General features: G+C 48.7%; 3 protein-coding genes across 6 annotated transcripts; all 3 read right to left on the reverse strand.

Moving 5' to 3' along the window:
• Positions 1-2,676: 2,676 nt before the first annotated feature.
• Rpp25l (ribonuclease P/MRP subunit p25 like) lies at positions 2,677-4,429 on the reverse strand. Of its 2 annotated transcripts, none has more exons than XM_027930901.3 (2): positions 4,324-4,429; positions 2,677-3,502 (listed from the first exon to the last, which is right to left on the reverse strand). In XM_027930901.3, exon 2 carries the CDS (start codon positions 3,464-3,466, stop codon positions 2,975-2,977), a length of 492 nt encoding a protein of 163 aa, XP_027786702.1. In that variant the 5' UTR covers positions 3,467-3,502; positions 4,324-4,429; the 3' UTR covers positions 2,677-2,974. The 2 variants fall into 2 exon arrangements, with proteins under 2 accessions (XP_027786702.1, XP_027786703.1); XM_027930902.3 differs by having other exon boundaries at positions 4,313-4,405.
• Positions 4,430-5,870: 1,441 nt separating this feature from the next.
• On the reverse strand, positions 5,871-13,780 carry Dctn3 (dynactin subunit 3). Of its 2 annotated transcripts, XM_027930898.3 has the most exons (7): positions 13,656-13,780; positions 11,952-12,036; positions 11,156-11,242; positions 8,228-8,311; positions 7,037-7,095; positions 6,379-6,438; positions 5,871-6,191 (listed from the first exon to the last, which is right to left on the reverse strand). In XM_027930898.3, the coding sequence occupies exons 1-7, from the start codon at positions 13,749-13,751 to the stop codon at positions 6,102-6,104; spliced, it is 561 nt and encodes a 186-aa protein (XP_027786699.1). In that variant the 5' UTR covers positions 13,752-13,780; the 3' UTR covers positions 5,871-6,101. The 2 variants fall into 2 exon arrangements, with proteins under 2 accessions (XP_027786699.1, XP_027786701.1); XM_027930900.2 differs by lacking the exon at positions 8,228-8,311.
• Positions 13,781-14,370: 590 nt separating this feature from the next.
• Arid3c (AT-rich interaction domain 3C) lies at positions 14,371-21,373 on the reverse strand. 2 transcript variants are annotated; one of them, XM_027931026.2, is made up of 7 exons: positions 20,930-21,373; positions 19,135-19,207; positions 17,102-17,285; positions 16,679-16,974; positions 15,623-15,805; positions 15,311-15,400; positions 14,371-14,853 (listed from the first exon to the last, which is right to left on the reverse strand). In XM_027931026.2, exons 1-7 carry the CDS (start codon positions 21,314-21,316, stop codon positions 14,753-14,755), a joined length of 1,314 nt encoding a protein of 437 aa, XP_027786827.1. In that variant the 5' UTR covers positions 21,317-21,373; the 3' UTR covers positions 14,371-14,752. The 2 variants fall into 2 exon arrangements, with proteins under 2 accessions (XP_027786827.1, XP_027786826.1); XM_027931025.2 differs by lacking the exon at positions 15,311-15,400.
• Between the last annotated feature and the right edge of the window lie 5,053 nt (positions 21,374-26,426).

Below are 26,426 nucleotides of genomic sequence, written 5' to 3' on the forward strand. Positions count from 1 at the left end.
AGGTCTCACTTCTTTTTCTGGCCCTCTCTGTGATATTCTGCCTGAAGGTCCCAGCTGGGCCCTTTAGAGACCAAGGGGAAGGAAAAATGCCTCGTCATCCATCCCTCCCTGTCTGTATCCTATTTCCTGATTCTCTGAACTGCGGGTTTTGGATTTTAACTCCAGCTGTGTTCCTCCAAAATTCCTCTCTTACCATTTTGGGGGCCCTCAGGGGTGCCTCAATGAAGAGCAGACCAATTGGAGTCCTATCTGGGGCTCCAGAGCTTGCAATGCTCCCTTACTGAATCACTCCTTCAGCACAGGTCACCATACTTATACATGTGATCCCTCTACCCCACCACAGCAAAATGGATCAGGTTGGGATGCTGAGTCAAAGGCCTATAAATCTGCAAGATAATCTGGCCCCAAAATTCTTAAGACACCAGACACTGAAAACTGCTGATGGAGGAAGACATAAAAATGAAGATACTCAGAGAAAAAGCAATATAGAAGCTAAGAGAGGGTAAAAATCCTGAGTTACAGATCCTTTGGCTTTGCCATTTTCAAGTGTCTGGAATTGTCTTCTCAATTTCCAAAGTCCTGGTTCCATTGGCAGGACATGTATGTGATGACTCTTTAATGAGAATGACCTACAAAATCTAGTGTATATGTGGGTAAGAAGGGAAATTTTTAAAGTACATTGAAAATTAAGCTGTGGGGGGCTGGGGTTGTGGCTCAGTGGTATAGTGCTTGACTAGCATGTGTGAGGCACTGGGTTCGAACCTCAGTACCACATATAAATAAATGAATAAAAACCCATCAACAACTAAAAAAAAAAGAAAGAAAATTAAGCTGTGGATGGCATTTGAACTGTCTTAATTTTAAAGTATGCTGATATACCTTAACTGTAGTTGCAGATCCTTGTCATTTTGCAGTCTGAAAATAATTGACGTTGTTTTCTAAAACCGTCATGTAATCCACCATCAGTGTTAATGCAGAATTATCGTATACTAACACAGCAGCACACATGTGTAATCCCAGCTACTCTGGAGGCTGAGGCAGGAGAATGTCAAACAAGTTCAAGGCTAACCTAACCTGGGCAACTTAGCAAGATCCTATCTCAAAAAAAAAAAAAAAAAAAAGGGCTGGGGATGCAGCTTATTTCTAAGAGTGCTTCTGAGTCCAATTTCTATTACAGCTATACACACATATTGTCATATATTTAAGCTGCATTTTACTTATCTTTATTTTAGAAGCTAAAATGAAAACTAAAAAAAAAAAAAAAAAAAATCCTAGGCTGGATATGGCGGTGCAAGCCTGTAATCTTGGTGACTTGGGAGGCCAAGGCAGAATCAAGGAAGTTTGAGGCTAGTCTCGGCAACTTGCTAAGCAACTCAGGAAGACCCTGTCTCAAAACCAAAAATAAAAGGGACTGGGGATGTGGCTCATTGGTTAAGAGCCCTTGGGTTCCATCCCTGGTACCAAAAAAAGAAAAAGAAAACTCTTAATTAAGTGAAAGGAGAATAGACAGTGGCTATCAGCAAGACACTGAATCACTACAGCAGCCATAATCACCTTCGTGGGTATGTGAAATGCTTCATGACCCCATGCATTTGAAGGGACTGGTAGGGCAGCCAGAGGTTTCATCTCTCCTAATATTACCCACGAATTACCTGCCCCTCAAATAGGGTCCTCACATCACTCAGGACTCATCTATCTTGGAAAGCAAAGGATGCAGTATTTAAAGTTCTCACCACAGCCTACTGGCCTTAAGTCCTTGTCAACTCTCCTAACACCTTAATCCCACCTGCCTAGTACCAGGAAAATATTTCTACACCTCAAATATTTCTACATCCTACTATAATGTGAGCTCAGAAGAATCCCCAAATTTCTGCTTTCCTTATGCACACTCAGGCTGCTGGACACATTGGAGAAGATCTCAAGATCCATGGGAAACCCAACTGCTTCAATTCTTGAGTCTACCACTACCCACAATCCTGCCCTAGTGTCCATAGCCTCCTGGCTACTAATACAATCTTTACCTCTCTCATCCCTGATCTCTCAGACCTGGAATGGAGCCCAGGCCATGGTGAGGTAGAAAAGGAATGGCAAAGGGTAAAAAGGCAAGGAAGAGACTTAGAGAAAGATGTGGGACTGAGGCATTTTTTTTAAGACAGGAAAGAACATATTTACAAACTGAGTCAATTATAATAGCAGTTAACATTTATATAGCACTAGCTGCCCAAGTGTCATCTAAGTATCAAATATTTATATCTCTTTATTTAATCCTCAAAACAACCCCATGAGGTAAACACTATCATTCCCCATTTTGTGGATGAGAACACTAAAGCACAGAAGAGTAACTTGTCCAAGATCACAAGGCAGTAAATTTCAAATGGTAGAACCAGGATTCAAATCCAGACAGGCTGGTGCCTGGGTCCATGATCCCACTGTAACATATGCTGCAGAAGGGGAGAAACCTCTGAGCTTGCAGAATTCCTGAATGAGCCCAAAGCAAGTGGCAAACAGCCAACCATGGGCCTACACAGATTCAGGTCACTGCTTGAAGATTCTTATTCACTAGATCCAACACTATCCTGAGCCTATTCTTTCTCTGTATCCAGCCTATTAGCTCTCAGGGGGCAAAAGATAGGGACTCCTATTCCTTTACTCCCACTTCCACACAGCAGGCCAAAGTTCATCTGACAAATGGGCAGAACCTTTATTTCCTAACTCTAGACCTCCATTAGAAGGCAGGTCAAATATACTGTAGGCTGAAGGCAAAGCCCTTTTCAAACAATCCAGAAATCAGCAGAGACCCCCATACATGGTGTTCTTCATAGCAGTCCCTTCCAATAGGCCAGAGGGAAGGGGCAGTAGGACTTCTGTGGACCCAAGCTGTGTTGGGAATGTTGAGCAGTCACAAGGGGGTCTCAGAAAAGGCACAGCCATCTCAGATGTTCAGACCTAGAGAACAGCCTGGTTCAGCAGGTCTTCAGGGCCGGTTGTCTCGAGGCCTTCTTCGGGGTCGGGGGCCACAACTGGAGCTGGGAATGGAGCCCAGGCCAGGGGGTGCTCCTGGGGGCTGGTAGCCACACTCACTAGGGTCCAGAGGGTCCCGGCTGAGCAGTACCCACACTGCAGGCACATTGCGACGTACTGTGAGGGGGTCTAAACCTGTATCAGGTGAAGTTGGGACCCAGCTGTCTTCAGTCTGCAGGAAACGCAGTTTGGTGAGCTGGTGCAGACCTGGAACTCGACGCTTGACAATCTCAGCGCAGCTGACAGCTTTCCCTGCAGCACGGCCAGAACCTGAGAACACCACATGTCGTGCACTGCCCCCCTCCAATCGACCCAGTGCAAGTCCCAGCAGGTTTCGAATTTTGCTGCCATCTCGGACCCGCATCTCCAGGGTGTCAGGAGGTAGCTGGGGCATTGGGGAAGGTGCTGGAAGCTCTACAGAGCCAGCTTTCCGGTAGTGCTCCATCCTGCTTGCTGTGTTGTCTGTGACTCTCACTGCCCACTGCAGAGAAGTATCAGATGAGTGGTAGGCAATGTGCTCCCCAGCCATTCTCCATCACTCTCTCCACCCCTCTTCAGGATATGGCCCTTTTTCTCATCCCAGACTTCCCAGGAACAGTGTCACATCCTCTCACTCCCAAGCTTTTAAGACCAGGAACCATGTCTACTTCATCTTGGGAAGAGACTTACCCCTTACACGCCCTCCCCCTCCTCTAGACAGCATCACAATACACCCCTCTCCCTCAGCAAATCTGGAGTCCCCGGAGACAGGACCAAATTTCCAAGCATTGGGTTCTTTGGGCCAGGACTAGAGCCCATTATTCCAAGCCATTAGGACTAGTAGGGAGCCCCAACCCCATACTGGGTTTCTTAAGGCAGGGCCCAGAACTCTTACCGTGGCTCTCTAAAAACAAGACCGAGAGCTCCTATCAGGGTTCTTCAAGTACAGGGAGAGGCAGTCCCTTCATTTTGTTCTCCTTGAGAACAGGGCCAAGCCCCTTTGCCCCAGGTTTCCCGGGACACAGCAAAAGCTCTTACCCAATGCTTCCCAAAACAGAGTCAACATTTTCTCTGGGATCCCTAGGATAGGGCTAAGCAGCCTTTGCCCCCAAATTATCAGGGTCGATCTACATCAACCCAGTGTAGTCAGAAACTCTGGGGCAGAGGCTCGAGAGGAGGGCTGCGCGGGCCACTCCGGGCCAGCTTTGGCCGTCTCCGTTGCCACGGGCCGCTTCTAGGTCCCGCGGGCCACTGCAGCTAGGGAGCAGGCGTCCTCTCGGGCTACCTCCAAGCGTCGCCACCCTGCTGGTACCTGGATCTCACCTCAGCAGACTCAGAGGGATCCCGCCTGATCCTCGCAGCGCCGCCAAGATGGCGTGCGGGCCGGGTGCGCGCTGAGACCGCGGGCCGCGCACGCCGAACGCGGGCGGAGCCTGAGGGAAACCGGGGAGGAGCTTGGACCCGCTGAGGGAGCGGAGCTAGGACTTGATGACAGGGAACAGAGGCGCACGGTCTCCGCAGTTAAATCCCGGGCAGGGGCACTCCAATGGGGCCATGAGGTCCCTGAACAGGAGGGGAGGAGCCATCTGAGGAATCCTGCGTTTGAAGGCAAGGGATTCAGGAGACAAGATGGGAGGGAGGGCATTACCTGTTGGACCCCGAGGAAGCCGAGGTGACGCAGGCGAACGAGTTTCAGTTGGCCACTTATGCAGTTGCGCGGGAGACAACCTCAGTTACCGAGTGCTGAGCTTCGACTCATCCTGTGAGCACTGGCGAATTATGGGTTTTGTCAGGGGTTAGTCGAACCACAGATTGTGTAGAGCTCACTTGCGGCAGCCGAGGGTAGTGTGTGAGGTGGGAATGCAGTCGGCGTGACCCTAGGAAGGGGCTGTACCGCATACAGCCCATACCAGCCTCACAGGGCTCCTGGCCACGGGGACCCAGAGGCGTGTCCACAGAGCCTAGTCAATGCCCGGCGCCTAGTAGGCGTTCAAATATTTATTCGATGATTTTTTGAACTAATGAACCACAGAAATTGCAGTGGGGATGGAGAAAAGTTTAAGTTGGGAGATACTGGTGGGTAGTTATGGTGAAGAGTTGGTGACTGTTTGAATGGAGAAGTAGTCTAGAATGATGCCAGGTTTCAGAACAGTTTGAACACTCTGAGTATCAGGAGCAGGGAGACCACATTGGTAGGGGGTGGTCAACAGACAGTTGGTAAGCAATCTGGAGCCAAATCACACCCTGAGACCACAAGGAGGCAGCACTTAGCGGAGTGTGGTGCCCATTTCAGTTTCTCCTAGCTCTTTCACAACATGCTCCCTTACCCCACCTTCCCAACTGCCCCTCCCCAACCTAAAACTTCCTGCATACAAATCTCCTGGGCTCTCCCAAGCGGTTAATGGCACCGCACAAACTCCCAAGAGAGAAATTTCAAGGTTTCTCTCTGCATTTGCACATATTGCTCCCTTGGCTTGGAAAGTCCCTGCATTGACACCCACCAGGGCTGCCTGTTTCATAGCTTATTCTTTGTGCAGAAAAGGACCCTATGCCCACCTGGTAGCATTGCCCATTTGCTTGACTATCTCCCCAATAGCCTGTGCTCTACCTGTATCCTCTCTACCTGATGGCATATAACTTTTAAAGGGTACTTGGTAAATAAAGGATAAATGGATGCACAAAGGAATGTCCCATTCACATCGATCAAATGAGAGCCTTCATCTTCAGAGCTCTACACCTCCCAGAAAGCCAGATTAAGATAGAACAGTTTCCAATTTTCAACCACCAGGGAGGTTGACAGCTCTACCTTCCGCCACCCCCACCCTCACCACCAAGCCCATCCTAGACCAGAAGCTGGCACACTCCTCCAGTAATCTCTACAATTTATTTATTATCACTGGAATAAATACATTGATGGGGGGGGTGTGCAAACCATAACTGCCAGATAACCTAATCTCTGTCCTCAGAACCCCACCTGGGTGCAGACAGGTGGTCCTTAAATTTCTCAAATACAAAGCTGCCTCTGCCTTGTTATAAAGACAGTTTGGCACAGGGCCCTGAAGCCTGGCTGCCCTGGCTAGCCCTGTGATGGGGAGCAGCTGTCATTCTTCTGCTGGCTTCACTTGCTTGGCAGCTTCTAGTTGGCAAAGCAGCTCATCCCACTGCACGAACTGCTTAGAAAGAAGCATTGTCTGGTCACAGGTCAAGGAGATAACAGGAGTCTTATTGAGGGAGTGATTTTGCATCTGCCAAAAGACGTTGGGATGGGGAAGCAGGGAACAGACAGGCTAATTGGGATGGGAGGAGAGAGCTAGAGGTGGGACACAAGAATAGAGCTTGGGGAGAGTACCCCGGGGTCTAGCTGAGCAGAAAGGATACAATCTTGTTGTATTCCTCCAGGAGAGCCTTGGACTCCTCAGTGATCTCCACACATTTGTCCTATAGGGCCAAAGTGGCAGAGAAAGGATATGGGCAAAGTCCCATCTCTCACTAAACTTACTCCCCACAAAGCCTAATGAAGGTGAATGCTTACACCCAGAACCAAAGGAGCAAAAGGCTAAAGGGGCACTTTCAGGCCCCAGGATGGGTGCCTTAACAGAAGTCCAGAGATTTATGTAAGGGGAAGTGGGCCACACACTTAGGAAAACATTCTGTCTAGTATATGTCTTCTCCTTCTGAACCCTCTTTGAACTTGAAACTAAGAACTGGGGATAGAAAGAAGAGAGAGAGGAGAAGAGGAGAGAGAAAAAGAGAGGGAGAGCATCCTCCACCTATAATCAAGGACATACCATTCTCAGGAATTCTTGGGTACCTCCCAATTTCAACCTTGTTTCAAAATAGTCCTACACTGGGAGGCAGGAGGCCTGGATGTAGCCCTAGGCAAGTCCCTCCCCCACTCTAAGGCATATGGGAAATAAAGGATAAACCTCCAAAGTATCAAGAGGAGGGCCTGAGGCTTGCTTCCCCAGATGAGAGGAGTGTGGATGACAGGCCTTACCATCTCTACTTTCCCTTTCAGTCCTCTCTCCTCTCATACCTGCTGCTGGATGTGGATCTGGGCCAAGTGCTGTAGGCGGGCAGCATGCTCAGGAACGGCTGTAAAACACATTGCACACTATCCAATGATGCTTGTGCCCTCCCCCGGGACTGCTCAATAGTCTATTAGGTCTTCGGCAGGATTAGAGTATTGAGTGGAGAAGCTAAACAAACGCCAGACTTCATCGACTACTGTAGCTGGAGGTGGGGGGGGGGCGCTCCCTGCCTGACCCAGTCTTATTACAGGACCCATAGGGAAGGGGAAAAACAGGTGCCAAGGAGAACACAAAATTTTGGGGTCCCCAATGTTTCCCCCTACCACTTAAATGCTGTGAATATGACCTGGTAAAGATATCCTTTTTGTTTGTTTTTGGTGTTGGGGATTGAACCCAAGAGTGCTTTACTACCAATACATTCACAGTCCTTTTTATTTTGATTTAAGACAGGGTCTCACTAAGTTGCTAATAGTCTCGCTAAAGTTGCTGAGGCTCACCTCAAACCTGCAATCCTCGTGCTTCAGCCTCCTAAGTGCCACCATGCCTGGCAAAGAGAGCTTTGTCTATCATAGGACCTGTCCCTTTGCTCTCAGCCCAGAAGCCCAGGTCTGTTTTTTGGGAATAAGGATCCAGCAGGTGAGCTAAGGAGGAATGCCAATTCCCTAAACTGGCCAACTGGAATCTAACACCCAGAGCCTTGACCACTATGTTGGGACAGCAGCTTAAGGCTGTCAAGATACTTAGTAGGTAGCTGATCAGGAGCGGGAGGGGGAGCTGGAAAAAATACCTCCTGAGACAGACAAGATGGATATCTGGATTCAATTAAAGCCACTGTCTGCTTGTCAAATGCCAGGACCAGGGACTCTCTCAGCAGTGCAGCAGGAAGAATTCATATAACTAGCAGGGGCTCTGACAGTTAAATCAGGGCTCTACAGCAAACTGAAGAGAGATACCAAGGAGTGGGGTAATAAGCAAAGTTGGAGGCTGCTAAAGTATCTGCCCAAACTGCCTGAGGTCATGAAACGAGGCTCTCTAAGAATTTTAATCCTAGTAGAGGTGGCAAGTACCCCTAGGGTGGGGTACTTGGATAAGGAGTGGACCCAGACTGAGCCCAAGGAGTCTAAGGCATAGGCAAGTCTTGCTCATCCACCCACCTCCCCAAGCAAAACAGTGGAACTGAAATCCCGAAGAAGTACCTTTGATGGGAGCACTGTCCAACATGGGTACCAGGTTGTCCACCTGCTCCAGGAGTGCAACTTGGGAGAGTATAAACTGCTCCTCTAAAGTATAAAGACAAGACAGTGGAATTGAAGCAACCCCAGCACTGCTACTTCAATGCAAGAGGCCAAGCATCTGACAGGAGTCAGAGTTGCTGCCCAATCCTACCCAATGCTCCCCTTCTCTAGGTGCATATTGCCCCCACCTTTCCTGGATGTCTTGTCTGACCTATCTTGAGCCCAAGGAGACTTTTGACCTCTCCAAATCCCTCCTTTCTTTAAGTTTTAACTCCAAAGCCTTTTTTTTTTTTGAGGTACTAGGAATTAAATGGGGGAATAAGCCATGGGCTACACTATAACTGAGCTATATCCTAGCCCTTTTCTATTATTTTATTATTTTATTTATTTTATTTTTGGGTACCGGGGATTGAAGTCAGGGGCACTTAATCATTGAGCCTCATCCCCAGCCCTATTTTGTATTTTATTTAGAGACAAGGTATCACTGAGTTGCTTAGCACCTCGCTTTTGCTGAGTCTGGCTTTGAACTCATGATCCTCCTGCCTTGGCCTCCCAAGCCACTGGGATTATAGGCATGAACCATCATGCCTGGTAGCCCTTTTCTATTTTTTGAGACAGGTCTTACCAAGTTGTCAAGGCTGGCCTTGAACTTGAAATTCTCCTGCCTCAGCCTCCTAAATCACTGGGATTACAGGTTCCCAGGCCTCTTCTTCTAGCCTCCTAACAACTCAGTGCCTCCTAGGTCATAGAAGATAAAGTACTTCAGACTTGGGTCACCATGCCAAAGGCCCCCAGGAAAGTATAGAAGAACAGACACGTGACAGACTATACCAGGCAAGATCTGCTCAGTTTCTCAGAGACAGAGATAATACAAATGGCAAGACAGCAGGGACAGCAATGGAAGAGGCTAGTGAGAAAATAGGACCTGAGCTGGGCTCTGTATACACAGAGGGGTTCAATGGACTGAAATCCACGGAGTAGGAAGGCATTCAAGAGTGAGGACTGTAGCTGGGCAGTGGTGTACAACTGTAATCCCAGTGCTCTGGAGGCTGAGGCAAAAGTATTGCAAGTTTGAGGTCAGCCTGGGCAATTTAGTAAGATCCTGTCTCAAAATAAAGATATAGGACAGGTGTGGTGGCTCATGCCTGTATCCCAGTGGCTCTAGAGAGGCTAAGGCAGGGGATCATGAGTTCAAGGTCAGCCTCAGCAATTTAGTGAGGACCAAAGCAACTCAAGGACACCCAGTCTCTAACTAAAATATTAACAACACCCTGTCTCTAAATAAAAGGGCTGGGACAATGTGGCTCAGTGGTTAAGCATCCCTGGGTTCAATCCCTGGTACCCCCCCCCCCAAAAAAAAAACATAAAAGGGCTTGGGGGCTTGGGGGGTATACTCAGTGGCAAACTGCCCTGGGTTAAATCTCTAATATCACCAAAAAAAAAAAGAAAGAAAGGAAAGTGAGCACTGTTACATGCAAATGACTAGAGGCAGGAGTGCTTGACATTAAGGGAAAAAGAATTCAATTAGGGCTGGGGTCGTGGCTCAGTGGTAGAGCACTCGCCTAACACGTGCAAGGTACTGGGTTCAATCCTCAGCACCACATAAAAAATAAATAAATAAAGGTATTGTGTCCAACTACAATTAAAAAAGAAAAAAAAAAAAGAATTCAGTTAGCTGAACTGAAAAAGGCAGAGCACAAAAAACAGAGCTGGATGACAGGACAGGCCCTATAGACTAGAAGACCTTGAATGGCAGGCTAAAAGATTAGGATTTTATGCTAGCAAGGAGAGGAGACACTGAATTTGAAGCAGGCAACTGACTTGCTGGAAATGTGTTATGAAGATGAGACTGGACTAAAGCAAGAAGATGATTTGGGAGATTGTGTAACTTCTCGAATGTGACTAGATTTACACCCCCTGAGGCAGTGTCATAGGAAGAGAGGGAGAGAGGCTAGGGTAAGAGTCAGTGCAAGGGAAGATCTCCTGAACCATGGAAATTGCTCAGGAGCCCTTTGGGAATTCTAACAGCCCTTTCATCACAGGTGTCCTTCCTTACCTAGACCTCAGTGTTACATTACCCACCTAGGTTACAAACTCAGGTCCCTAGAACAGGGATTGCCTCCTCTTGCTCTTATTGTGCCCTGGTTCACCATTGTTTGTCTCTCATCCAGGATAATGCCTGGATCCACAGCAGATAATCATTGAATGTCTTTTCTTTCTCTCTCTCTCTCTCTCTCTCTCTCTCTCTCTCTCTCGGTGGTGGGCAGTGGGATGGGGTGGGGGGAACAGAGTTTCACTATGTTGCCTAGGCTGACCTTGAACTCACAATCCTCCAGCCTTAGCCTCTTGAGTAGCTAGGACTACAGGTGCTTGCTACCATGCCCAGCTGAATATGTTCTAGATGAATGAACAAACACAGGTGCTCAGAAAATCCTAGCTGTGTAGTGGATGACTGATATTTCTGCCTAGAATTCTGAAATACTGGAGATTTTTCACATGAAAGAAAAATGTTGAAACTCATACCAGTATTCTCCCTTTTCCTGAATAACAATGGTCCTGCCCCCATTTTTTCCTTAGGAGATCCTCTATCCAGTGAGCAGAATGAGGATTCGGAAGGAAAATTCTAGGGATAGGCCATTGATAGAACACTGAGTAACTCCCGCTGTGGCTGGCACCATGGCCTGCAGCTGGCCCAGAGGTACACTGCATTCAGTGCCTACTACTGGATCCACAGATCACCTCAGGCTTTAGTTCAGAACCAGGCCCAAATCCCAGAGAGCAGTCTCTGAACTGTACCATGTCAAGATGGGTGAGGGAGACTCTCTCTATGCCCCATATCCCCCACAACCCACATCCTCAGATGCATGTACACACATAGTCCAGCATTACCTGCTAAGATGAATTGCAACTTAGTGGCATCAGGTATGGCAATGCGGTCAATGTACTCAGGATCCAGGTATTTGATCAGGTCTTCAACTAGAAAAGTAGGAAGATGAAAAATAGACATGGTGGGGAAATAGAACTCTGTCTTATAAAGTAATTTTGGGTGTGGTCATCCTTGGAGAGAGCTTTGAAAGATGAGCTGACACCTATAGTGCTGCATCAGGAGCATCTACCAAGTCCCCTATTCCTCTTCCCTGTTTCTCCACTCTTCCTACCTGCTGGCTGACCTCAGAGTCTAGAGCTGAAAACACAACTGCTGCCACCATTCACGGGTCCCTCCCTAGCACTGCCACTGATCCTTAGCAAGGGTGGAAGGTTCCTTTCTTCCTTAATGCCTAGACAAGCCAGGGTTTGTTTTGATTTCTAGTTACTGAGCAGGTTACTAGCTGTAACAGAACATAAAAGGCTTGGTTGAACCAAGGCTGGGATTCTCAGTGCCTCATTTCTTTCCTTCTCTTATCCTCATCTAAAGAAAATTCATATACTCTTTCCCTCCTTTACCAAGGGAAGCTTTCAGTAAGAGGTCTCATCACAAAACTTAAGACCCTGGCATGGGCTTGAGATTTATTCATAAGGAAGAAAAGCACACCGCAATTCACCAATTTGGCAGGGAAACATCTTCACATTTTTTCTGTCTTCAAAGAATTACTCTAGTGACCTGCTGGCTGAAGGACCAGGGTCAGGTTCCAGGAAGCACAGGGATGGAAAGTAGAGCAAGCAGGGACCCTGTGGAAGCACTTACTCTTTTTGTACAGAATCTTCACCCTCTCCCTTTTACTGGCAATGTTCCCCAAAGCCACCTGCACCTTGACCAGACCATCAGCCACCTGTAAGGGGAATGGAAGTTAATTGAAAAATATACCACCTGGCTCAAGGCTTGGAAGAAGTAAAGAACCCTCATTCTCCCAGACTCCAAAACCTCTGAGTCCCAGTAATCTAGTTTGGTCCCCTTCTTTTGAAGATGAAGCCCAGCTTCAGGGAATCCTTAATGGGAAAGGAAAAGAATCATAAATTTCTTGGGGAGTTTCAAGTCTGTTTCAGTAGACAATTAACTACTTTAGAGTTTATACAGAACCAGCATATATTACATATTCCCTGGTTCCTAAATCCTTGGGCATGAGAGATGCAAAATCTTCTCCAGGCTGTCATTATCTCATGCCTGGATGACTGTACGAGCTGCTGGAGTGACTGGCCTATCTCTAGCCCCATCCTCTCCACATCAACTCTAGTGTGGAGAATGGAAGATCATAGAAGACATCTAGGATCCCAAAGATGCTTCAATCCCTGTATTAGGGCATATATAAAAGAATCAGGTTGGGGAGAGGTAGAGTACAGTTAAGAGCATATGGACTGAGTTTGAGATGTCTGTTGATTATTCAAATGGAAAAGTGTGGAAGACAAATGGATGTTAAATCAGGTTCTCAGAACAGAAATTTTAACCAGAGATACACATTTGAGACATAATGGCAAGTAAGGAGTAAATGAAACTATAGGAGTGAATTGGCCCACCTAGGATTTAAGGGTAGAAGGTGAGAAGTTTCACTATTCACTGGTTAAATAGAGGAGGCAACTATGGAAGTGAATGAGCTCACCCAGGTTTTAGGGTTTGAGTACAGAATGCTAATATTCTAGGGTCAAATATGTGGGTAGGCAAATAAGACTGAAAACAACAGCCAAAGAGATAGAAGAAATATCAGGCAGGCTAGAGTCATAGACGCCAAAGACAGAGAATGTTTTGGGAAGTTAATTTTCAAATGGGAAAACAATCTGCTGGTGATGACCAATTCCACAAGCCGTACAAACAGCACTATTTATGATGCACTTAGTTCCAGAATATCCTGGCAGTGAACCAGAAGTTATTCAGTAATTGGGTTTCCAATTGTAGAAAAAAGGATTAGAGGGCAACTGGCTCTCACACTTGTCAAAATTTAATCACTGGTGTGGAGTGCCGACCAGCATCTGAACACCCAGTACCCAAACCCTGACACTTCTATTCTTGCCCTTCTCAGACCGCCACCTCTCACCCCTTATCCACCTCTGCTGGGCCTCCTTTGGCGTCCCATGGACCTCTACCTGCACAATTCATTTAGCATCTAACTACGGAGGGCTCCGGGATGGCACTTCTATTGTGGACTTCAACTCCTATTGAAACTCTCATTAGCTTCTCGAAGGTGTCAGGTCTCCCCAACTAGCCTGCAAGGACAGTGGCGGAGTCTTAGTTACACTTGTCACTGAGCCCATCTCAAAAAGACGTAATTATCCTCAGAGCCCACCATGGGAATGAACCCTGAGGGTACGAGAGGCTTCAGAATGTCCCGGACCTTTGTTCTTTCAAAGGCTGGACTGTGGACCACAGGACTGGAGTCGTTGCATCCATCCAGAGTGCCGGACCAGTGGACTGCTCTTGCCCTGCCGCAGAAACGGACCACCGGACCGGAGCTCTCACCTTCCGCGTGCCGCGCGCCCCGCTCGGCCCGTACACCCAGCGCTCCAGCTCCTCTACTCGGGCCTGTAGCCGCTGCACGTCCGTCAGAGCCGCCATCGCCACTACCGCCCCACCTCAGCAGCGGAAGACTCAGAGGGTGGGACGTCCGCCCAAGGAGGAAGGCTGGCCAATCCGAGTGCACGGATGGCCCTGTGTGCAGGAAGTGACGCCTTGATCCAGACATTCAATGCCAGAAGTGACCAGACGGGCAGGTAAAAGATGTCAAAAGCTGTCTAGTTACCTTGGTGACGCTATCTCACCGGTCCCTTCCCTGGCTTCCAGCGCCTGGTTATCAAGACTTTTCCTTTCTTCTTCTAATTTCATACCAAAGACTTTTCCCCCACCCCTTTCCCTAAGGTTGTACATATAAATATACCCACTGTTCCGCGATAGGTCCATTCCCATAGACAACTCAGTAGGAGGGCTCATGGACTTTTAAAAGTCCATGAAACTTTTAATATTCAAGAGACTAAGTGACTTGCCCAAGGCCGGACAGCACTATTGTAAAAGAATCGGGATTTGAACTCGAGCAGTCTGATTCAATGCTCTTCTGTTCTCACGGAGTTTTGCTATTCTGCCTTCTCCTCAGAGCCCCCCTCCCCCATCTAATGCTGCCTGTGTACCACATCCTTCCTCCCCCCCACCCCCATTCAGACCAAACAAGAAGAGGAGGTACTGGAGTGGGAGGGAGCACAACTTTATTAGGAAATGTAACCTGAGGGACATCTTCAACAACACCCAATCCAACCCTTCACCTGGCTCCTGAAAGGCTGTGTGCCAAAGATGATATTGACACAAAGGGCATATGACAAGATTATGGGGGTTGCTTCTGGAAGAATCCTTTGGTAGATGCTGCTGGAATTGACTAGGGAGGTGGTGCCCTCCTTTTACAATGAGGTAGATGGAACGTCAAAAGAAAACCTTTTGGCATGGAGGTGGGGTGTGGTCATCTCCCAGGGCTGGGTCCCAGAGTGAGCATCCTGAAAGAATCAAGGCAGAAGGGTGCCTCCTCCCCCCTCAGCAATGGAGCTGGGACTCTTAGTTCTGAATAGGAGCTCTCAGGGCAAGGTGCTGGAAGGGTGCCCAGTAGAAGGTGGGGGTGCAGGGTTGGTTGGGCCCTGGGAAGCTGGCACAGGCTGGCGGCGAGCAAAGAGAACACCTGGCAAAGGGGTGAGGAAATGGCAAAAAGCAAACACAAGCAGGAGAGGGTGGGACACAGAAACAGAAAGGAACAAAAGTAAGTGTCTTGATTGCTAGAGCACCACACACATACCCTTGTCACAAACCAATGAGGACAAGTCCCTCTGGTCAGTGAGAAACTCCTATGCCAATGCAGATACCCTCAAACAGGTAAAAAAGAAATATTGACACTAATACATAGGCCCATGACAAGGCAGATATCCCATGATCACCACGCCACAGAGGCCATGCCTTGGACCCCATGCCATAAACACACCCTTGAAACCATGCCAGTGTAGCAATCCCCTGAACCCCATGTTACCATGCAAGTTCAGCTATCCCTGAACCTCATGCTAGTAGAGAAAAATTTAAAACCCCCATGCTAGTCTAAATACCCCTGACTCCATGCCAGTGTAGACAACCTACAGTACCCATACCAGTGTAGACCACCCCGTTGATCTCTAGCGCCATGTTGATACTGCTGATGCCACTGCCTGCCAGATTGAGGGGCCCATCCAGCCGCTCTTCTGTCCAGGAGGGGGAGTAGTCACATTTCAGGGAATCAGATTTCAGACTTAGAAGTCCCCCATTTCTATAGATGGCCCACATTTCACTTTAGCCCCCATACCTGTAATCACACTTGTCTATAGAGGGAATTGGCTGCCCACCTTCAATACCTATCAGGTCATGGGTCTATCTTCCCTCAGTGCATAGGACTGAAGACCCCTCATCAATAAGCCCTTCCTCACCCCTCAAGGGAGCTTTGCTGCGGGGCAGGAAACTGGGGGGTGCATTGGGTCGAGGTGGGTCCATAGGGCTCATTAGCACAGCCCTCTTCTCTGGAGGCTCCTCTGTTGCCAACTTCTCCCGTGCTGGTCCCAAGGCAAGGCCCACAGGTAGTTGCAGATGAGGGGTTGGAATTCCACTCTCCTCTGGAAGAACAAGTCATTACCTCCTCAGGCCCAAGCAATGTGGTTCTTCCCCAAGTCTGGGACCAAGAGAGGTCATCCAAGCTCAAAGCACCAACTTCAATCTCTCTTCCCATCCAGAACTTCAGGCTAGAGGCTGGGGTATGGTGTCAAGCCCAAAGGGCCAATATATAGTTTTGGGTTGGTTTAAGAGAATTTGGGAGACTTTCTTGTTCTTGGTTGTCAAATAATCCAAGACATAAGGAGGCAGACCACATGCAAACAGGAGTCCTGGGTGCATAGGGGTGGAATGAAGCTGCTATGGATAAAGCTGCTATGGACCTTTTCCTGAGCTTGGTACCTGGTACACCGGGTTAAGCTTGGAGTCAAGGCTTTATTGACTCCAAACCTCAGGACTTCTATACCTTAGCAATACTCAAACCTCAGAGCCCAGTCAAGTCTTGTTGCTCCCAAATTGCAATGCCTCCCAGACCTCAGGATCCCTACTATTTCTTTTTTTCTTTCTTAAAATATTTTTAGTTGTTGATGGACACAATACCTTTATTTTATTTATTTATTTTATGTGGTGCTGAGGATGGAACCCAGTGCCTCACACATGCAAGGCAAGTGCTCTACCACTGAACCACAACCCCAGCCCCCACTATTGATTTATTTATTTACCTATTCTATTGTGGACTGAGGCGTGCTTTTCCACTAAGCTACATCCCCAGCCATTTTTATTTTTTATGTTGACCATTTATGTTGCTAAATGGTCTTGCTGCCTTTGAACTTGCAACCCGTGTCCCGCAAAATCCTTTCATTAATGTTTCCTACATCTCAGAGCACGCATAGACCTCAAAACCACCCCGCCCCCAAAGCCTCCTGGGTTCCTCTCACCTTTCTTAATAGGGCTGGGACTCAGCTGGGCGCAAGCAAGCGCTGGTAGGCCAGAGGCGGAACCCTGGGCGGGTCCGGAACCAGGGCCGGAGAGAGGCGCGGGCGGGGCTGGGCCAGGGCCAGAGGCGGGGCCGGGAGCGCCCCTAGCGGGTGGCCCTGCTAAGGTGAAGAGCGGAGCTGCGGTGTAAGCTTGGCGACGGCCCTCGCGCCGATTGCTGTCTATGGCGGCCTGGAGTTCCCCCGGGGAGCTGAGCGCCCGCGTCTCGCACTCGTACGGGTACAGGTACTTCATGTACCTAGAGGCGGATCGGGGCAGGGAAGGGAGGCTGGGCCCAGCCGGTCAAGTCCCACACCGCGCCGCCCTCCACATCCTCACCCCCCACCCTGCGTGCCCTTCCCTTTCGCCAGCACCCCAGGCCTCACTGGGTGCGGAGAGTGAAGGCGGCTGAGGTGATGGTGGTGGGCAAACTGAGGCCCCGCGTGACCTCCCGCCACACTTTTCGGTTGATGACTTCCACCAGGCCGCCCTTAGCGGTCACCAGGCGAAACAGCGCATACAGATCCAGCACCTGCTTCGCCATGATGGGCACACGATTCACTGGTGTCCCTGATGGGGAGTAGGCAGAGAGTCAGAACACCAAGTAGGCCCTGTCTGAGGGCATCCCTGGGGACTGAGGGAGTTGAGTGCCTGCACTAGGCTTAGAGAGGGAAGGCAGAGGGATAGGGAGGTAGGATTACAGGCAGAGCCCCCAGATCCTCCAGGGCCTCTATCGTAGCAGGAAGGACGGGAGTCTAGACCAGGGGTCAGCAAACTTATTCTGTACAGGGCCAGATAGTAAATATTTCAGGCTTTGCAGGCCAATAGATCTCTGTCACAACTAGTCAACTCTACAATTGTAGTCTGAAAGCAGCCTTGGAGAATACCTACTAGAGAATGGGTGCAAATGTGTTCCAATAAAACTTTATTTGCAGGCTCTGAAATTTGAGTTCCACAAGCTACAAATGTTATTCCTTTTTTAATTCTATTTTCCAAATAGGTTTAAAAAAAGAAAGAAAGAAAACCATTATATCTCGAAGGCAACTGGATTTGGCCTGAAAGCTTTAGTTTGCCCGTCAATCCCCGGGGTAGACTGTAGGAAGGACTAAGGAAGAGCTGAATTCCCCTAAACAGCAGCCCCCAATGGCTACCCAAGGCGGAGGTGGAGGGGAGCGGGGGCGGAGAACCATGGCAGGTGGAAAAGAATCAGTTCCTGCCTGGGCCCCGCCAACTCTGCAGCCAGCGCCAACTCTGCAGCCAGCGCCACCCCCGCCAGCCAGTCCTGACAAAAGGGCCTGTCTCCGCTGAGCGATGGGCCCCAGTTAATTCCTTACCGATCCCGTCCCCCTTCCACCGCCGCCTTTGGACCCGAACAATTAGCTGCGGCCTGATTAATGGGGGGAAATTATCGGCCCTGCGGGACCGCCCTCCCCCACTCCCCACCCCCCAACCGGGCAGCCCAGAAGAGGGAAGCAGGGACTTAAAAGGAGGCAGAGCTGGGGGTGTGGGTAGTGCTGGGATCAGCTCAGACTATCCCACCCCATTCTCAGCGTAGAGAAGGCCCCAAGGAAGAGGTAGAGAGGGGACACTGGGACCAGAATAACCAGTGTTCCCTGGGGAGCAAGAGGTCCTTGGACCCCACCAAGTGTCCCTGGGAAGGACAGAAAGGGACGCTGGGCCTGGGTGGTGGTCCAGGGAGACTTGGACCAGCAGCTGCACTAAGGGAAGGGGGGGCTGCAGTGCAGCCAGTTAATTAGCGGCTTATCAGGCTGCGCTCTGAGTGAGTTAATTAGCTTTGTAGAGAGAGATAATGAGTCAGTGTTCAGTCCCATGAATCTGGGGAGAAGCTGAAGTGATGAACTGCGGCCCACCCTGATCCCCTCCTGGACCCTTCTTGCATTATTTCTTCCAGCTCTGGAAAGGAATTCCTTCTCTGCCAACTTCCCATACTTACATGGTCCCCCAGCCCACCCCTTGGGAAGTCCTTCCTTCAGTCTAATCCTAGTCCTTCCTGCTACAGAGCACATGGGGAATTCCCTGACTGAAGCAGGGGAAAACTGAGAAAGACAAGGTTGGAGGAACTGGCCCCCTACTATAGAGAATTAAGGCATTACCAACCCTCTAGTACTGGGACCCCACCCCACCCCAAGCCAGTCACCCATCAGTTCCTCCTCCCACCCTCCCAATTGATTCCACACTCATTAAGCTGCCAGTGGGCTGGTGACTAATTAATCCTGGGGTGGAGAAGGGGGGCAGGGTCAGAGGTTAAAGACACTATTGAAGGCCTAAAGGACAGGTACTGCCAACCCTAGGCCCCTGCTGGGAGGACCCCACCTGGGGACTACATCCTGGTGTCTCCCTTCCTCAAACCTGGTAAATGGGGGCAATTCTAAGTCCTTCCCTGCATCACCTCACTCACCCCTCTTCTGCATGAAGCTAAACAGGTCATCCAGAAATTCCTTCCTCTTGGGGTCTGCATCAAGTTCATACAACTGGGAAAGGACCAGGGTCACTCTTTAGCTCCACAGAACCCCCTCCCCTGGGACCCCAATTCAGGTTGTACCCTGAACAAGAGTCCCTAGCTGAAGGGGTAAGTTGGGCCTGAATATGGACCCCCTGGTATTAGGCCCATCCCAGGGGTAGGTAGGGGTGCCTTTTTCTAAAATACACAGACCCATCCTGGCTAATGGTGCTCTGGGCATCTCAAAACACTCATAGGGAAATTATAGGGAAGAGGGGAAGCAGGAAGAAGCTCGGGCTGCTTATCCTGTCCTCGGAGAGGACATTCCCTAGGAAAGAAGCCAGGCTAGGTTTGTGTTCCACTCTGAGGAAACTGCTGTGTGTCTGAGGATCATTCATTCTCATTCATGTGCAAGGCCCTCATGCTGTTCACATCCTTGTGTTCCTGGGTTTGTGTTGTGTAAAAGGCAGGAAAGATGCTCAGGGACTCCTGGATTGACCTTCTGGCCTGAGCTTCCAGAGGCAGTTACCCTGCCTACTGAGGAAGCTGCCACAGAGGCATTGGCCAAGTGCCACAGGACCCGAGGGGTTAAGGGATGAGGGACCTACCAGTCATCCTTCTAATTCCTAGTCACCTAGACCCCGTCCCAAGCATCACCTCTCAAATCTAAGAAGAGCAATTCCCAAAGTAATAGTCATTGACCCAGAATAACAGTCCCTGAGTAACACCTATAGGTAACACTCCATCCCTCAATAAGAACTTTCAGAGAAAAGATCACCCATGAGTAACAAAACCTGGAGAGTCTCATGCCCACAACACAGAGCCCTGGTCTTAGATGAATAGCTATAAATAATATTCACACTCTCCAAGTAATAAGTCCCAGAGTAACAGTCACGAGGGCCATATCTCTGGAGTAACAGGACCCCGAATAACACATTCTTACACTAATGCCACAGAGTTCTAGCCACAGATGAAGACATCTAGAAAACATTGAAGACCAACAAACACCCTGCAAGTAATGCTGCCAGAATAGCACACCTGGAGTCACAGACCTGAGTAACACCTTCATAGTGACAGCCTGGACTAGTATCCTTAGAATAAAACCCAGAGGGTTTCTCAGGGAGAAAGAACCTTGAATTAAGGTCATGTGAGTAAGTCTTGCTATTCTCAGCTGCATAGCGGCCTTTTAGTCACACTGTAGCTGTAGTGGCCAACACAGACTGGGAACTATCATCCATGAAGTTTAGGCCAGGTAGAACATTTGGATGGGAGAGTGGTGTGATAGGAAAGAGGAGGGGTGTACCAGCCTGCCAAGGGAGTGGCAATATCTATTCTGCCTCCAAAGACAGAGGGAAATGGTATGGGACACTCCTACTGGCCCTGGTGACTTGATGTGTGAAAGAGTAGGTAGAATGGTGCTGGTATAGGAATTCCCAAGCCCAGAACCCTCTCCCTTAAAGCCCTCTACACCTCCCACCTTTCTTATGGACTCACTAATGGCTTCCAATTTGTCAGTCTCCGTGTTTTGGGGTGTCTTTGCATCTCTTAGAATTGTTTTAGTGCACTTTCCACATATCTGAGTGTCTTTCCCACCCTGTCTATCCCCCAGTCTTGTCTCTCTCTCTCTCTCTCTCTCTCTCTCTGCCTTTCCTTCCTTTAGAGGGCGTTGGGGATGGAGGGACTACTGATCACCTGGCTCTGCTTTTGCCCAGAGGGAAGGAAGAGGGGAACCCTTACAGTGAGGGAATCCTACCTGCTTGAACTGTTCCTCATAGGTCCACTCGTGGGGATGGGGTCCAGGGGGCTGGCTGGAAGGTGAGCTGGGGCCCTGGGCCCTTGGACAACTCTCATCAGTTGCCTCCTGCTCTGCTCCAGCTTCCTCCCCCTCCTCATCCTCTTCAGCATCCTCCTCTTCATCAGCCCCAATTTCCCCTAAGGCCCCCTCTGGAGCCTGCAGGGTCTGGGGACTAGGAAAGGGAGGTCGGGATGGCAGCGGTGGATGTGGAGGAACCAAGGGCCCCACCCCTTGGGCCAGACGAGCAGCCTGCTGTCTCTGCAGGACCTCCATTACAGCTTCCAGGCGCAGTCCCCCTGCTGGGGTCGGCCCTGGTACCAGGCGGGGCCCAGAGGAAAGGGCCATCTGTGGGGGAGGGAATTATGGGTGCTGGGCCTTGCTGCCCTACACCCCCCAACACAAGGGAGGTGGTCATGGATTCAGGGACATGCAGGGGGTCTTAAAAAAAAAAAAAAGACAGAGCTTTCCCAGAGATGTACAGAGACAGAGACAGAAAAAACAGGAGATACAGAGACCAGACCCAGGGAGTAAGAAATAGCCATGACTGAGGACAGGGAGAGGCTAAGCAAATCATAGAGGGTGACAAGGACCAAGGGAGATAGAGGAGAGGGGAAGAGAGATTTGAGAGAGGGGGTGGGGAGATTGATTGAATATAACAGAGATACACAGATAGAGATGGAGATGGGACAAGGAGAGACTGAAGTGGACCTGAGAGAGACCAAGATGGAGACAGACAGAGATTAGACAGAAACATAGATGGGAAAAGATGAGATTGATAGACATTGGGTAGAATGACATTGGGTAAGAGAGAGGAACAAGAAATAAAGGATGTAAGTGACAGGCAGTCCAGATAGAGACAGAGACAGAGTGAATCCAATAGAGACAGGTTGAGAGAGATAAGGAAAGACCGACGACGCAGCAGAAGACAGACAGAAGAGAGGTAATAGAAAGAGATGGGGCGAGACACAGAGACGGAGAGACTGGGACAGGCAAAAACAGACTGAAACAGGGCAGGCAAAGGACAAGAATCAAGCAGGTGCAGGAACAGAGGGCGGTGGGGGCAGTGATTGGGAGCGGGACGAGACCGGACGGGCAGGAGGTAGCGGAGTCACTGCGCCCAGCTCTCTGGCTCCCGGCACCCGACAGCCGACAGCCGCACTCACCGGCCTGGCGCGGCCCGCTGCCCCGGGTGTCTCCACGGCGGTCCCTCTGCTCCGCCCGCCTCGGGGGCGGCCCCTGCTTTCGCTTGGTTCCTGGCTCAGGGTCCCCGCCGCCGTGCGCTCTTGCCGTCCTGCGCTTCTCTGGCAGTGGCGCGCTCACTCGCGGCAGATCTGCTAGCTGCGGTCGCGGGGGCGGGACCCGAGCCCGGAAGGCGGGCGGGGATGCAGGGGGGAGAGGCCCCTGTGGGCTCTGCTTCTCTCAACCCCCCAACAGGTGTCTCCCACCTTCCTTACAGCCAGACTCCGGGGGAGGGGCGCTGGAGAGCCATGGGAAATCGGGAGCATGAGGAGTCCACGGTCGCTGGACTCTGGACTAGGACCCCGCCCCACCTCACCAAGACACCCGACACCCATACTCAGTGCCGGGCATGCACACACAAACAGCCGCTTTCACACACCAACACACCTGTCATAAGTTCAGGCACGCAGCTGCTCAATTTTACACACTGGGTTCCATGGCACTACAGCGTCAGAGACCTGGGCTGGCTGTGATCACTAGGTGAATCATTCTGCGGGATACTGGGGTGAGTGTTGAGCCTGGCCAGAACAGAAGCTTCTTCTCCTGCTCTGTCCACATGCTGTCCTCAACTGCATGCATGATGCAGTTTACACACAGGTGTGCATATGGCGATGTATCCACACCTATGTACTACCACACTCGGAGGTCTTTGAGCTGCCTATGCACCTGCAGCAAGGTATAAGCACCACATGCAACTACACAACTACATACAGTTCTGTCTTTTAAAAATTTTCTTGACATTCTATTATATATTTCCAAAGGTGCACAGGAGAAGAATTAAGAGTATAATGAGCCCCAGGCACTCATCATTTGTTTGTTTCACAAGGGATCAGCATTTTGCCCACTTTCACACACATTCTCCACTTGTGTGTTCCTGACACCCAAATCTCTATTTCCCCTCAGTCAATTGCTTTGGTCCCACCCTACCCCAACTATCCACCAGATGCTGTTCCTTTATTGGGGTTCCTAGGTGCCAGGCCATGATTTCTCTGAGCAGCTTGGACCCTATTCCTCTGGGGCACCGCCCCTATACTTTTCCAGTTTTATTCGGTGCCCAAGGAGACCTCTACCTACCAAAGGCATGATGACCATCCTAAGGTGAGGGAATAGTAGGTGTCTGAAAGGGTGAAACATAGTATGGGTATGCAGTACCAAGGACCATTCTCAATGAGGTCCCTGGGTGACCTCATATCCAGTGAGGCCCACATGCCCAGGGCCATGATTCCTTTAGAGGGCAGGAATCTAGGAATGACCTTGTCTTTGCTCCTCCCTCCCGCTCTTCAAATCAGTCCACTAATCTCAGCCTCAGCTTGCCCCAGCCCAGACCATCGGTTCTTCTTACCAGGATCTATGTTGGATGCTTGCTTTCCTCCTTCTCTGCAGCCCAGATCTAAGTCCTTGCTCTCTATGGAAAATTCCACCACTTCCCCATAGGAGTTGGCTATGATTTCTCCTGAGGTAGAGCCAAATCTCCTTCTCTGCCCACTCACCCCTATGCTGGGCCCACAGAGGGGAGAACTGGTGAATGCAGAGGCCAATAATCATGCCCTCCTCATTTTGTAGATGACTAGAAGGCAGAGCTTAGAAATCCATGGAACTCCAGTGTCCAGCTTGCTTCTCTTTTCCCCAGCTTCCCAGGGCTGCTCACAATTTCTAGAGAGATAGATAAGTTTTCTCTTGAAAAGGTAGGAACTTGCTTAGGGAAATTCAGTTCTGAGGGTTTGGAGATTGCTTTTTGCAGAGTTTGGGTTGTGGGAGGAGAGAGGAATGGAACTGAGCAGCTACCCCTTTCCCTTCAAAATAAAAAGTATCAAGCAAAATAAACACACCTTTGTGGTCTGAGCTGGGAGGGCTACAACTGGGAAGGGTTAAGGGGAAGGAATAAGCCTGAATAGAACCTGGTTTTTCTCTCTTCATCTGTGAAAAGGAAAGGCTGCCTCTCACACCCACACAATAGTCTGGCCCTATACTTTACAGAGACAAAGACAAACAAAATATCTAGACCTGAAGAAACCAATACTTCATTAATCCAACACATATTTATTGAGTACCTACTTTATGCCAGAAACTGCTGGACACAGGTGTAAATAAAACAAAGTCCTTGATATAATACATAATTCTAGTGGAGGAAATATACATTGTGTCTGATGGTGATAGATACCATGGAGAAGGGAATAGAAACTGGAAAGTGTATTGGTTATCTATTGCTGTGTAACAAATTACCACTAAACTTAGAAGCTTAAAACAAACATTATTTTCTCACAATTCCATGAGTTGGGGATTCACAAGTGGCTTAGCTAGGTGGTTCTGACTAATTAATTGTCTTTTATGAGACAAAATGTTGGCTAGGGCTGCATCTGAAGCCTTGACTGGGGCTGGAAAATTCACTTTCAAGCTATTGATAGGAGGCCTGTTTGTCCCCCACATGGACCGCTGTACAGGATTGCTTGTGTATCCTCTTGAAAAGGCAGGTGATTTCTCTCAGAGTGATCCAAAAGAGATTAAAGAAGCTGCAATGCTTTTTATGGCCCAGTTCTAAAAGTCACACATTGTCACATACATTGTTAAAGTACATAAGTAAGTCTAGTCCACACTCAAAGAGAAGGAAATTAGACTTTACCTTTTGAATGGAAGAATACCAAAACTTTTTGCAGAGTGAGCTGGAGTGCAGCTCAGTGGTAGAGCACTTGCTTAACATTCACAAGGATCTGGGTAACATCCCCAGCACTCACAGAAAAAGAAATTTGTGGAGGTATTTTAAAAACCACCATAGAATGGGACACTATTATGTAAGTGTTAAGTGAAGGACTCTTTGATCAGGAATTAAAAAAGGGAAGGACAAGAGCTATAAAGATATATAGGAGGGACTGTGGCTGTGGCTCAGTAGTAAAGTGCTTGCCTTGCATGTGTGAGGCACTAGGTTCAAGCTTCAGCACCAGGCAAAAATAAATAAAGATACTGTGTTTTCATGTACAAGTAAATATATATTTTTTTTAAAAAAAATATATAGGAAAGAGCTTTGAAGTCAGAATAGACAATGCAAATATCCTGAGGTAGAAGAGTACTTGATGTGTTGGAAGAGAAGCTAGGCCACTGGTCCTACAGTAGTTGGGAGTGAGTTGGATGCTTGGTCAGAGGTAACATGGGCTTGGAGTAGGCCAATGGAGGGGGTGAAAGGACAATGAGATGCAAAACCATTGGAAATGTCTCAGGAGCTTGAAAGTCTGCCTCTAGCTGCTGTGTGAGAAACAGCAAGCGTGATCAGTTTACATGGTCATTGCAGTGGTCCAGGCAAGTGATAATGGTGTTTTTGTCTTGAGTGGTTGCAGTGAAGTTGGCAAGAAGTGGCTAGAGTTTGGATATGTTTTGAAAATAAAACAGATTCATTGATGGATCATATATGGGATAGAAAAGAATGAGAGATGTCTAAGAGAACTCCAAGAGCTGAATAAATGGGAGTGTCCTAAATTAGAGAGTAAAGACTATAGTGAGTGGAATGGGCCAGGATTGGGAGAGAAATCAGTTTACTTTAGCATCTAAAGTATGAAATAACTATTAAACAGCCAAGTCAAAATGTTCAGTAGAGATGGAACTCCAGGAAGAGATGTAGGCTGAGACAAAGATTTAGAAGTCAAGATATATAGATAGTATTTAAAGTCATGAAATAAATTGAGATCACTTGGGAGGGTACATAAAAAGTTTAAGGACCAAGTCCTCAGAAGTCAGAAGTTGAGGAGATAGGGTTGACAAAAGAGGCAATAAAGGAAAAAAGTATCCTAGAACCTGAAAGTGTTTTAGAAGTGATTGCTTTTGTCAAAAGAAAGGTGAGAACTATGAAAAGAGTACTGGACTTAGCAACAAAAATGCAGAGGATCTTGGAAGTCTAGTCATTGGTGGAGGGGGGGGGAATGGGCACTGGGACATATCTGACAGATATATGCTCTGAGCCTAGAAGCAGAGCTGTTTTTACCAGGTGGGAGAAATCCTCCGTGGAGGTATGATATTGCAACCCAGGATCAATAGAGAAGCCCCAGCCAGGAGGGCCTGTTATAGCCAATATAGTAGTATCTGAGAAGGCCAACTTGCCTGGGCTTCATAGTAATTTAAAGCCACCCGTTTAGATTTTTAAATTTGAACTTTTGATGTCATTTTCAAATGAAGTTATACATGTAGTCTTTAGTATGTGTTCATTAGAATATCAAATTTAAAAATGTCT

Source organism: Marmota flaviventris, chromosome 13 (assembly GCF_047511675.1).
Source record: "Marmota flaviventris isolate mMarFla1 chromosome 13, mMarFla1.hap1, whole genome shotgun sequence".
In the NCBI taxonomy this organism is placed as follows: domain Eukaryota; kingdom Metazoa; phylum Chordata; class Mammalia; order Rodentia; family Sciuridae; genus Marmota; species Marmota flaviventris.